The sequence below is a fragment of the Pristiophorus japonicus genome, chromosome 2 (assembly GCF_044704955.1).
Source record: "Pristiophorus japonicus isolate sPriJap1 chromosome 2, sPriJap1.hap1, whole genome shotgun sequence".
NCBI classification, from domain to species: domain Eukaryota; kingdom Metazoa; phylum Chordata; class Chondrichthyes; family Pristiophoridae; genus Pristiophorus; species Pristiophorus japonicus.
The window spans coordinates 40,540,791-40,553,544 of NC_091978.1; the positions used below are offsets into that span (position 1 = coordinate 40,540,791).

A 12,754-nucleotide genomic window follows, 5' to 3' on the forward strand; every position below is an offset into this window, starting at 1 on the left:
GATCTCATTGAAATGTATAAAATTCTTACTGGGTTGGATAGATTGGATGTGGGATGTTTCCCCTGGCTGGGAAGTCTAGAACAAGATATCACAGTCTCAGGATACGGGGTAGGAGATTTAGGACTGAGATGAGGAGAAATTTTTTCACTCAGAGGGTGGTGAACCTGTAGAATTCTCTACCACAGAAGCCTGTGGAGGCCAAGTCACTGAATATATTTAAGAGGGACATATAGATTTCTAGAAACAAAAAACATCAAAGGGAATGGGGAAAAAGCGGGAATATGGTGTTGAGATAGAGGATCAGCCATGATCATATTGAATGGCGGTGCAGAGTCGAAGGGCCGAATGGTCTACTACTGCTCCTATTTTCTATGTTTCACGTTTTGGGTCGATGACCTTCGTCAGAACTGGCGAATGTAAGAAATTCTTAAGGAGCACTGAAAGGGGGAGGGTATGAACAAACAAAAGGGAAGGTCTGTGATAGGGTGGAAGTCAGGAGAGATTAGAGAGACAAAAGGGAAGATGGGACGACTTGAGATGGTAATAGCAGAAGTTAGAAAAAATTAGTTTAGATAGGGTGTGAATGGCAGGATAATTATCAGCTGCCATGGGAAAGAGAGAGAGAAAAAATACATCAAGAGGAAAATATGGGCAGCGGTTATGGTCTAAATTGTTGAACTCGATGTTGAGTCCAGAAGGCTGTAAAGTGCCTAAACAAAAGATGAGGTGCTACTCCTTGAGCTTCATTGGAACAGTGCAGGAGTCTGAGGACGGAAGGGGGAAGCTATTTAGGACCGAGATGAGGAGGAATTTCTTCACTCAGAGAGTGGTGAACCTGTGGAATTCTCTACCACATAAAGTTGTTGAGGCCAATTCACTAAATATATTCAAAAAGGAGTTAGATGAAGTCCTTACTACTAGGGGAATCAAGGGGTATGGTGAGAAAGCAGGAATGGGGTACTGAAGTTGCATGTTCAGCCATGAACTCATTGAATGGCGGTGCAGGCTAGAAGGGCCGAATGGCCTACTCCTGCACCTATTTTCTATGTTTCTATGTCTATGTTTCTATATCAGCACGGGAGTGGAGTGGGGAATTAAAGTGACAGGCGGGCGCAGCTCGGGGTCATGCTTACAGACTGAACGGAGGTGTGCAGCAAAGCAGTCACATAAAGCTCCTCTGTACCCTCTCTAGTACAATCACATCTTCTTACTTCTGTTTTAAAAGCTAAACTTTCAGCGTCCACTTTATGTGTTAGAAAGTGCTGAAAGAGTCAACTGAAAAATATTATCTTTCCAGACGCTCAGTCCACAACTTGGCAGAAAGCGCCCGCCCCCTTGCAGCGCAGCCTCGCTCCCCATCCAAGATGGCGGCCCGTGTGTAAGGTCGATCCGCTGGAGCGGCCGCAGGTTCCGGCGCTGGAGGCCGCTGCAGGACCAGCGTAAGTCGACCCGGTGCCCTCGGCTGTTACCACAACCCCTGCGCTGACAAGGAGGTGGCGCAAAGAGAGAGAGAGAGAGACAGAAACTGAGTTAAATCGGCGGCCGGTCGTCATTGTCGCTGCTGGAAACTTCTTCAGGTCAGCGCGCGGATTGGCACCGAACGCCGGGGCAGGAAGTCCCGCCCCGCACACCCGATACCCCCACATGATTGGTAACCGGAGTTCCGGACGCGAAAAACTCTCGATTGCGATTGGTTACAGTCGGTGATGTTCAGAGGCGCAGGTACGGGGCTGGGAGCGGGGAGCGGTGGCGGTGGCGGTTGGAGGCCCGGGGATCACCGGCTGCCGAGTGCGGGTTAAAACCGTCACCGTCGCAAAACAGCTCTGTGTATTTACACAGGCTGCATTCTTTTTGATCAAAATTCTGCTAATATTAGCCCCTAAGTTGACAGCTCAGCCTATATAATAAATATATATTCCCTCTTTTAACTTTCCTACATTTTACAACAGTGACTACACTTCAAAAAGTACTTCATTGGCTTTGGGATATCTAGTGGCTGTGAAAGGCGCTATATAAATGCAAGTTTCTTAACCACCCGTATTTATTCGTGAACTCTTTTTTTTCACCTTTTGTCCTATCCTTACCTACATACATACACGGTGGATAAATTCAATTGGCATTAAAACTCTGCTGCCCATATCCGAACTCGCACCAAGTTCCGTTGGCCAATCACGCGTGCTAGCTGACTTACATTGGCTCCTGGTCTGGCAATGCCTCGATTTTAAAATTCTCCTCCTGGTTTTGCAATCTCTCTATGGCCTCAACCCTCCTTATCAGACATAAACTGACACCAAGCCACATAAGGAGATATGAGGACAGATGATCAAAAGCTTGGTCAAAGAGGTAGGCTTTCAGGAGAAGTCTTAAAGGAGGCTGAGACTTGGGGAGGGAATTCCAGAGCTTAGGCAACTCTTTTAGAGTCTACCTGCAAAACATAAAACATTTATCCGTGCCACCCGACCTGGATGACACACCAGACATTTACAAGGGGCCAGCTTAGGATCTCAATGGCTGCAGGCACAGCTGCCAATGCTGGGACGAAGGAGTGGAGGATGCACAGTCCAGAGTAGGAGGAACGCAAAAGTTCTCGAGGGTTGTAGGGCTGGAGAAGGTTACAGAGATAAAGAGGAGCGAGGTCATGGAGGGATTTGAACACAAGGATGAGAATTTTAAAATCAAGGCGTTGCTGGGCAGGCAATCAATGTCGGTCAACGAGCACTTTGGTGATGGGACAGCGGGACTTGATGTAGGTTAGAATATGTACAGAGTTTTTGACGAGCTCAATTTTATGGAGGGTGGTAGAAGGGAGGCCAACCAGGAGAGCATTGGAAGTTTGGAGGTGACAAAAGCATAGATGAGGGTTTCAGCAGGAGATAATCTTGAGGCGAGGCAGAGACAGGCGATGCTACGAAGTAGGCGGTCTTTGTGATGGAGAGAATATGAGGTTGGAAGCTGTTGCCGATGGTCTGGCTTTCACGTGTGAACTCTACAGATGCACAGCTGAGATTGTTAACTCACTATATCTGATAAGTGCAATATTTATTGGGTAAGACTTGGCTAGAACTGTTGACATTGGACTATTAAATGTTCATGGTTCATGTTCCCGTAACCCAGTTACAATAACAAATTAATTACTTAAGGCAACTTTGGGAGTGGATGGACTCAGAACTTTCATGTTATCGTGTATTTATGTTGTTATTCCTTCTTTGCAGTAATGGAAGTTCAGCAGTATGATCAGCTTTCTCAGCTGATGGAGGATCTCACCACCTCTGGACAGCAAGTGCTAAACCCAGAAAAGATGAAGGAGCTAAAGAAAATTTGCAAGTATGGAGTTGTACCTTGCTAAATTATAATGTTTGCTGAAGGAGGCCACTGTGGCACATTGTGTTGGAATGATGGGTTGCAGGATTGTGCCAGTGATTTCCTGCATTGTGAATTTCTGAATCTTCACTCTACCATAAGAGGCACATACCAAGTAAAGGGCGGATGTCTTCCGGTGAGAAGGGAGAGTAAACTCCAGGGCAAGTCAGTGCAGCCCACCATTCCACACCTTCGAATAGTTGGTTGGGGATGGGGAAGTGTTGGTAGTGGCTGGCAGCAAGTTGCTTGCCTGTACTCTTAATTGAGGAATGGTATTTGGTGAAGGGGAGGATTTGTTTTTAAAAGAGCTGGTACCTATTGAAGGAGACATGATTGTAAAAATCCAATGGAAATTGGCAACCATAAAAGTAAATCCTTAACCTGAATTACTAAAGCAAAACTTAATATTTTATTGGCAGTGAATCACTTATTACAATTAAATCATTCAAAGAATTTAAATCCTCAATATATATGTTCAGTTTTGTTCCCAAATTTTATGTTGCTCCCTTTGGACTCAAAGTTTTATTCCCTGTTTGATAGTGACACTGCTTAAATATTTCTGCATGTTTTTTGGGTAGTTTCCTGAAATTTTTGTCCCCATGTGAAGCACTTTGCATTTCAGTACATTGAATTTGATCTGCCACCTGCCTGCCCAATTTCCAAGTACAGGTTGAACCTCCCTTTTCCAGAATCCTTGGGACCTAGCACTTTTTTGGATAAGGGATTTTTCCGGTCGAGGTGTGGTCATGTTAAATTGGATGGTACAGGTACTGAGCAAGGGGATATTGGGGCTGGCTGGAATGTGGCAGAGAGATCATGGGGGGGAGGGGGTGGTGGATCAGGGGGTCAGGCCAGCGATTGCGGGAATCGGCAGCGAGGAAGGACTTCAATTCGTTCATGTCGGAGTTCTGCGTGGGAGTTCTGGATAAGGGAGGTTCAACCTATTAAAATCCTCTTGTAACTTATCCTGTTCAGCTTTGCAGTCTACATTACAACAGTGACTACACTCCAAAAGTATTTAATTGGCTGTAAAGTGCTTTCAGACGTCCGGTGGTCGTGATAGGTGCTATATAAATCCCATGGCCTTTGACATTCAACTGAGGGACTATGGAGCGTCCTCCTCCATTTCGGCTGCCCCCAAAAGTTTGTCACCATCCGCTGCCTGCTCCACGACAATGTGCAAGCTTGATCCTGACCAACGGATCCACCATAGACCCAATCCACGACCAAACCGGGGTCAAGCAGGGCTATGTCATCGCACCAATATTGTTCTCGATCTTCCTTTCTGCAATGCTCCATCTCATCATCAACAAGCTCCCCGCTGGAGTGGAACTAAACTATAGAACCAATGGGAACCTGTTCAACCTACGTCGCCTCCAGGCTATATCCAAGGTCGTCCCATCTTCTGTCATCGAACTACAGTATGCTGACGACGCTTGCGTCTGCGCACACTCGGAGGCCGAACTCCAAGCCATCGTCAACATCTTCACCGAGGCAAACGAAAGCATGGGCCTTACACTAAACATCCGTAAGACAAAGGTTCTCCACCAACCTGACCCCGCCACACAGCACTGCTCCCCTCGATCACCAAAATCCACGGCTCGGCCTTGGACAACGTTGAACCATTTTCGGGAGCCTATTATCAGCAAGGGCAGACGTTGATGACGAGGTCCAACACCGCCTCCAGTGTGCCAGCGCAGCCTTTGGTCGCCTGAGGAAGAGAGTGTTTGAAGACCAGGACATTAAATCTGGCACCAAGCTAATGGTCTACAGGGCAGTAGTGACACCTGCCCTCCTATATGACTCAGAGATGTGGGCTATATACAGCAGACACCTCAAAGCACTGCCTCCGCAAGATCCTGCAAATCCACTGGGAGAATAGACGCACCGACATTGGTGTTCTCGCTCAGGCCAACATCTCCAGCATCGAAGCACTGACCACACTCGACTAGCTCCGTTGGGCGGGCTACATCGTCCACATACCCGACACGAGACTCCCTAAGTAAGTGCTCTACTTGGAACTCCTACACGGCAAATGAGCCCCAGGTGAGCAGAGGGAACGCGTCAAGGCCTCCTTGATAAAGTGTAACATCCTCACCAGCATCTGGGAATCTCTGGCCCAAGACTGCCCAAAGTGGAGGAAGAGCATATAGGAGGGCGCTGAGCACCTCGAGTCTTGTCGCCGAGAGCATGCAGAAACCAAGCGCAGAAAACGGAAGGAGCGTGCGACAAACCAGGCTCCCACCCACCCTTTCCATCACTGTCTGCCCCACCTGTCACAGAGACTGTAATTCCCGCATTGGACTGTACAGCCACCTGAGAACTCGCTTTTAGAGCGGAAGCAAGTCTTCCTCGATTTCGAGGGACTGCCTATGATGATGATATATAAATCCGAGTCTTTCTTTCTTTACCATCTTCATTAGCATTGTATCATCTGTAAATTTAGCCACTGTGCTTGTGATTCCTAGTTCCAGATCATTGATGAAGAAATTAAACAAAAGCGATCCCAAATTGGATTCCTGTGGGACCCCAGTGGTAACATTTACCCAGGCTGATGACAAACCCTGTACCAGCACCCTATGGATTGTATAGATTTATGTCCATAGTTCTTCAGATGCTGAGTTTACCCATACTGTCGGGGAAGACTCTGACCAGAAGTGAGGCTGTTTCCCAAGTTCACCCTCTCCATTAAGAAATGACATGGAGTAGGAAGAGACCCAAGACGATTGAGAAAATTGGAGAATAAGTAGAAATCTTGAACCTTGAATCAATTCTGATGAAAGTTAATAAGTAAACATTTTTTAAAAGCTTTTAACTTTGAGTTTCTAAATCTGTCTTTGGCCGAGTCTTTGGATAAAGGCATCACCTAGTGTAGCATAAAGCCATACTTGTAGCCTTTGATTTTCAAGCATTTTTTTTACAATACCTGTTTTTTTTAAAGCACTGAGGAGGCATTGGTGAAACACTCCAGGGTGGTTATAGTAATCCTATCGAATTCTGGACATAGTGTCCCTATATCTCTGCTGAATTCTACTGGTTTCCTGCTGTAACGCTAGCGGAACCCCAGGGAAATGGTAAAAAGGTTTGTTTTCAGCCATTTGACTAATTTCCCTGAAAGGGGTCTACTTGCTGTCTGCTGGAGTTGGGGCAGGACCCAGCAGAACCCTCACAGAACTTCAGGGCTATTATATATAAATAAATATACTTCAATTCCAAACCATTACGTAAAATATATCTTCTTTCCAGGTCATCTGAGGATTATATTAAGCACGCGTACCACTTAATCATGACTCAGCTGAACCAAGAGCATGCAGAGATCCGCCTGTCTGCTTTCCAAATAGCAAACGAACTATTTGTGCGTTCACATCAGTTTCGGACGCTGCTTGTTTCAAACTTTCAGGAATTTCTGGAGTTAACAGTGGAAACAGATCATGAGCAACCTCTGCCGCCACCAAAAGAAACGGCTCAGCGGTTGAAGGAAATGGCAATTAAATCTGTGCAGGAATGGCAAGAGAAATACGGGGACGCTTACAAGAAACTCTCTCTGGGTTACCATTTCCTAAAACAAATTAAAAAGGTGATTTATTTTTTTGTCTTTTTATTAAGTGTTTCCTGGCTTCATTTCTCTTCCTTTAGGTATTTGAGAAGTTAAATGCTCAATTTTATATTTGAAATGGGAAGTAGAAAAATGTGCTTGGATAATGTGCTGTTCCAAATTTTAAAATATGTATACCATCTACAGCACATTTGTGAAATCTTAGACTTGACATAATCTTATAAGAATTTGCCTGATTTCTATGTGTGATATTAATGTGTTCTTACAGATTTCCTGTGCTTGATATTTCAAAGAGTCACAAAACAAATTCAGTCTGAGCTGTACACAATCTTGCTTTCTGCCCAAGAACAGCTTCTTAAGGACCAAGGAAGGCACAACGATGACACTTTATAGCCTTAAAGGGACACACTAAGTTGCAATAGCTGCATTTAGCAGCAATGTGATGCACTGCATTACATGGCAATAGTTTCCAACCAGATTCACTGAGTTAAATCTTTGAATCTTTTCTGGTCTAGTCGAAACACTCCCTGCATCTCAAGCCTCTCCTCCTAACTTCCCACTCCTGGTATAATTCTGGTAAATGCATGTTAGAACATTAGAACATTAGAAATAGGAACAGGAGTAGGCCATACGGCCCCTCGAGCCTACTCCGCCATTCAATAAGATCATGGCTGATCTGATCATGGACTCAGCTCCACTTCCCCGCCTGCTCCCCAAAATCCCTTCTCCCTTTATCGTTTAAGAAACTGTCTATTTCTGTCTTAAATTTATTCAATGTCCCAGCTTCCACAGCTCTTTGAGGCAGCGAATTCCACAGATTTACAACCCTTTGAGAGAAGAAATTTCTCCTCATCTCTTGTTTTAAATGGGCGGCCCCTTATTCTAAGATCGTGCCCTCTAGTTCTAGTCTCCCCCATCAGTGGAAACATCCTCTCTGCATCCAGCTTGTCAAGCCCCCTCATAATCTTATATGTTTCAATAAGATCACCTCTCATTCTTCTGAATTCCAAAGAGTTAGAGGCCCAACCTACTCAACCTTTCCTCATGTCAACCCCCTCATCCCCGGAATCAACCTAGTGAACCTTCTCTGAACTGCCTCCAAAGCAAGCATATCCTTTTGTAAATATGGAAACCAAAACTGCACACAGTATTCCAGGTGTGGCCTCACCAATACCTTATATAGCAGTAGCAAGACTTCCCTGCTTTTATACTCCATGCTCTTTGCAATAAAGGCCAAGATACCATTGGCCTTCCTGATCACTTGCTATACCTGCATACTATCCTTTTGTGTTTCATGCACAAGTACTCTCTATGGCTTAAATGTAACTTCGAAATGGGACACCCAAAACTGCATACAGTACTCTAATTATGGCATAACCAATGTTTTGTACAAATTTACTCTTGTACTATGTCTATAACACCCAAAATGATGTTGGCCGTTTTTTCTCTGCCTGTGTGTGCACTTTCAGGCATTATGCCTTTGAACCAGTAATTCTCTCTTCATTTAGTGCTTTTCTGTTCACTGTATAGTCCTTATTCCTGCATTTTCTCCCAAAATATACTCCATCCCGCTTCCCAACTTCTGTCTGAGGCTGAACCAGACTGTTCGCAACCTTGGTGGCATATTTGACCCTGAAATGAGCTTTCAACCACATATCCACAGCATAACTAAGACCGCCTGTTTTCACCTCTAACATTGCCCGTCTCTGCCCTTGCCTCAGCTCATCCGCTGCTGAAACCCTCATCTGTTGTGTATCTGTAAAGCATGCACTCCCATGTTTCGCCACCAGGGAGCTCATCCCCTGAAGTCCCAAGGGATCCCAGCATTCCTTGGGAGCACTGTATATAAGCCGGCCCCTAAGGCCTGTTCCTCACTCTGGAGTGCCTTATTAAAGACTGAGGTCACTGTTACTTTAACCTCCTTGTGTGCAGCCTCATCTGTGTTAGGAACACAATATCATCCATGCCTTTGTTACCTCTGGACTTGACTATTCTAATGCATTCCTGGCTGACCTCCCACATTCTACCCTATATAAACTAGAAGTGATCCAAAACTCGGCTGCCTGTGTCCTAACTCTCACCAAGTCCCGCTCGCCCATCATCCTTGTGCTCGCTGACCTACATAAGCTTCCAGTTAAGCAACGCCTCAATTTCAAAATTATCACCCTTATTTTCAAATTCCTCCATGGCCTTATCCCTCCCTATCTCTGTAATCTCCTCCAGACCCACAACCCCCCCGAGATGTCTGCGCTCTTCTAATTCTGCCCTCTTGAGAATCCTTCATTAAAATCGCTCAACCATTGGTGACCGTGCCTTCTGTTGCCTAGGTCCCAAGCTCTGGAACTCCCTGCCTAAAGCGCTCTGCCTCTCTAACCCTCTTTCCTCCTTCAAGATGCTCCTTAAAACATACCTCTTTGACCAAGCTTTTGATCACCTGCGCTATTTTCTACTTATGCAGCTCAGTGTCAAATTTTTAATCTCATAATGCTCCTGTGAAATGCCTTGGGACGTTTCACTATGTTAAGGGTGCTATATAAATGCAAGTTGTTAACTAACATCTGTCACCTGCCGGCATGTTGTGCTTATGTCTTCCTCAAGACTTTTACCTCACTGTTTTCAAAACCTTGTCATTCTTTTTCGTCAACAAATTTTGAGATTGTGTTCCTCCCCTATGCCCAAGTCCAAATCATCTATATGTATCCAGAATAAAAGTGAACTCGGTGCCGACCCCTGGGATGTATCACTTCCAACCTTTCTTTGGTCTGAACAACAGTCATTAACATTGGGCCGTAATTTACTGTAACTAGCGAACAAACAATGACTGCCATTAGTTAGCAATCAAAAGTAGTAATCGCAGGATAGCTCCAATGAATACGTGGCTTGAGGAGTGGTGCAAAAGGGAGGGATTCAAATTCCTGGGACATTGGAACCGGTTCTGGGGGTGGTAGGACCAGTACAAACCAGACGGTCTGCACCTGGGCAGGACTGGAACCAATGTCCTAGGGGGAGTGTTTGCTAGTGCTGTTGGGGAGAAGTTAAACTAATATGGCAGGGGGATGGGAACCTATGCAGGGAGACAGAGGGAAATAAAATGGAGGCAGAAGCAAAAGATAGAAAGGAGAATAGTAAAAGTGGAGGGCAGAGAAACCCAAGGCAAAAAACAAAAAGGGCCACATTACAGCAAAATCCTGAAGGGGCAAAGTGTGTTAAAAAGACAAGCCTGAAGGCTCTGTGCCTCAATGCGAGGAGTATTCGGAATAAGGTGGATGAATTAACTGCACAGATAGCATTTAACGGATATGATGTAATTGGCATCACGGGGACATGGCTCCAGGGTGACCAAGGCTGGGAGCTCAACAGGAAGGATAGACAGAAAGGAAAAGATGGTGGGGTGGTGTTGTTGCTGGTTAAAGAGGAAATTACTGCAATAGTAAGGAGGGACATTAGCTTGAATGATGTTGAATCGTTGGAGCTGCGGAATACCAAAGGGCAGAAAACGCTAGTGGGAGTTGTGTACAGACCACCAAACAGTAGTAGTGAGGTTGGGGATAGCATCAAACAAGAAATAAGGGATGTGTGCAATAAAGGTACAGCAGTTATCATGGGCGACTTCAATCTACATATTGATTGGGCTAACCAAACCGGTTGCAATGCGGTAGAGGAAGATTTCCTGGAGTGTATTAGGGATGGCTTTCTTGACCAATATGTCGAGGAACCAACTAGAGAACTGGCCATCTTAGACTGGGTGATGTGTAATGAGAAGGGACTAATTAGCAATCTTGTTGTGCGAGACCTCTTGGGGAAGAGTGACCATAATATGGTAGAATTCTTTATTAAGATGGAGAGTGACACAGTTAATTCAGAAACTAGGGTCCTGAATTTAAGGAATGGTAACTTCGACGGTATGAGGCGTGAATTGGCTAGAATAGACTGGCAAAGGATACTTAAAGGGTTGACGGTGGATAGGCAATGGCAAACATTTAAAGATCACATGGATCAACTTCAACAATTGTACATCCCTCTCTGGAGTAAAAACAAAACCGAGAAGGTGGCTCAACCGTGGCTAACAAGGGAAATTAAGGATAATGTTAAATCCAAGGAAGAGACATATAAATTGGTCAGAAAAAGCAGCAAACCTGAGGACTGGAAGATATTTAGAATTCAGCAGAGGAGGACTAAGCGTTTAATTAAGAGGGGGAAAATAGAGTATGAGAGGAAGCTTGCCGGAAATATAAAAGCTGACTGCAAAAGCTTCTATAGATATGTGAAGAGAAAAAGATTAGTGAAGACAAATGTAGGTCCCTTGCAGTCAGTCAGGTGAATTTATAATGGGGACCAAAGAAATGGCAGACTAATTGAACAAATACTTTGGTTCTATCTTCACGAAGGAAGACACAAATAACCTTCCAGATGTACCAGGGGACCGAGGGCCTAGTGAGAAGGAGGAACTGAAGAATATCCTTATTAGGCGGGAAATTGTGTTAGGAAAATTGATGGGATTGAAGGCCGCTAAATCCCCGGGGCCTGATAGTCTGCATCCCAGAGTACTTAAGAAAATGGCCCTAGAAATAGTGGATGCATTGGTGATCATTTTCCAAAAGTCTATCAACTTTGGATCAGTTCCTATGGACTGGAGGGTAGCTAATGTAACACCACTTTTTAAAAAAGGAGGGAGAGACAAAATGGGTAATTATAGACCGGTTAGCCTGACATCAGTAGTGGGGAAAATGTTGGAATCAATCATTAAGGATGAAATAACAGCGCATTTGGAAAGCAGTGACAGGATCGATCCAAGTCAGCATGGATTTGTGAAAGGGAAATCATGCTTGACGAATCTTAGAGTTTTTTGAGGATGTAGCTAGCAGAGTGGACAAGGGAGAACCAGTGGATGTGGTTTATTTGGACTTTCAAAAGGCTTTTGACAAGGTCCCACACAAGAGATTGGTGTGCAAAATCAAAGCACATGGTATTGGGGGTAATGTACTGACGTGGATAGAGAACTGGATGGCAGATAGGAAGCAGAGAGTCGGGATAAACGGGTCCTTTTCAGAATGGCAGGCAGTGACTAGTGGAGTGCCACAGGGCTCAGTGCTGGGACCCCAGCTCTTTACAATATACATTAATGATTTAGATGAAGAAATTGAGTGCAATATCTCCAAGTTTGCAGATGACACTAAACTGGGTGGCGGTGTGAGCTGTGAGGAGGACGCTAAGAGGCTGCAAAGTGACTTGGACAGGTTAGGTGAGTGAGCAAATGTATGGCAGATGCAGTATAATGTGGATAAATGTGAGGTTATTCACTTTGGGGGCAAAAACACGAAGGCAGAATATTATCTGAATGGCGGCAGATTAGGACAAGAGGAAGTGCAATGAGACCTGGGTGTCATGGTTCATCAGTCATTGAAAGTTGGCATGCAGGTACAGCAGGCGGTGAAGAAAGCAAATGGTATGTTGGCCTTCATAGCTAGGCGCTAACAGGTGGCGCTAACCAACCGAATTTCTAGCCCTGTGAGTTTCTCCACTAGTCTATGGTTACCCAGTTTACCCTTCCCAAACAAGGATATCACAGAGTATTAAGTATTGTGCACTGTCGGAATAATGGGCTCAATTTTCCCCGCTGTTTTTTTTGGCGCGTGCCGCTTTTTTGGCCTAAATTGAAAAATCCAAGTTTCCCCAAAGATTGTACGCCAGCATAACTCAGTTATGATTTTTTTAGATTAGTTTTTTTTTGTGTCATGGAGCGTAACCTGATGTCTGCGCCAGTTTTTCATAATTATGCAAGTTTGGCCAACTTACATTTCTCCTAGGACGGCGTATGTGACCACTCCTGAAAATCCT

General features: G+C 44.9%; 1 protein-coding gene across 4 annotated transcripts in view; it reads left to right on the forward strand.

The window, feature by feature from the left end:
• Positions 1 to 1,353: 1,353 nt before the first annotated feature.
• The window catches only part of uvssa (UV-stimulated scaffold protein A), a 100,547-nt gene continuing 89,146 nt past the window's right edge, over positions 1,354 to 12,754 (forward strand). The window contains exons 1-3 of one of the 4 annotated variants that reach the window (XM_070866889.1): positions 1,354 to 1,722; positions 3,213 to 3,324; positions 6,607 to 6,937. In XM_070866889.1, the coding sequence (XP_070722990.1) occupies positions 1,707 to 1,722; positions 3,213 to 3,324; positions 6,607 to 6,937 (459 nt within the window). In that variant the 5' untranslated portion in view covers positions 1,354 to 1,706. Of the gene's footprint in view, positions 1,723 to 1,765; positions 2,344 to 3,212; positions 3,325 to 6,606; positions 6,938 to 12,754 lie in introns of those variants that run through there. The other 3 variants (XM_070866890.1, XM_070866891.1, XM_070866888.1) reach the window with 3 other exon arrangements.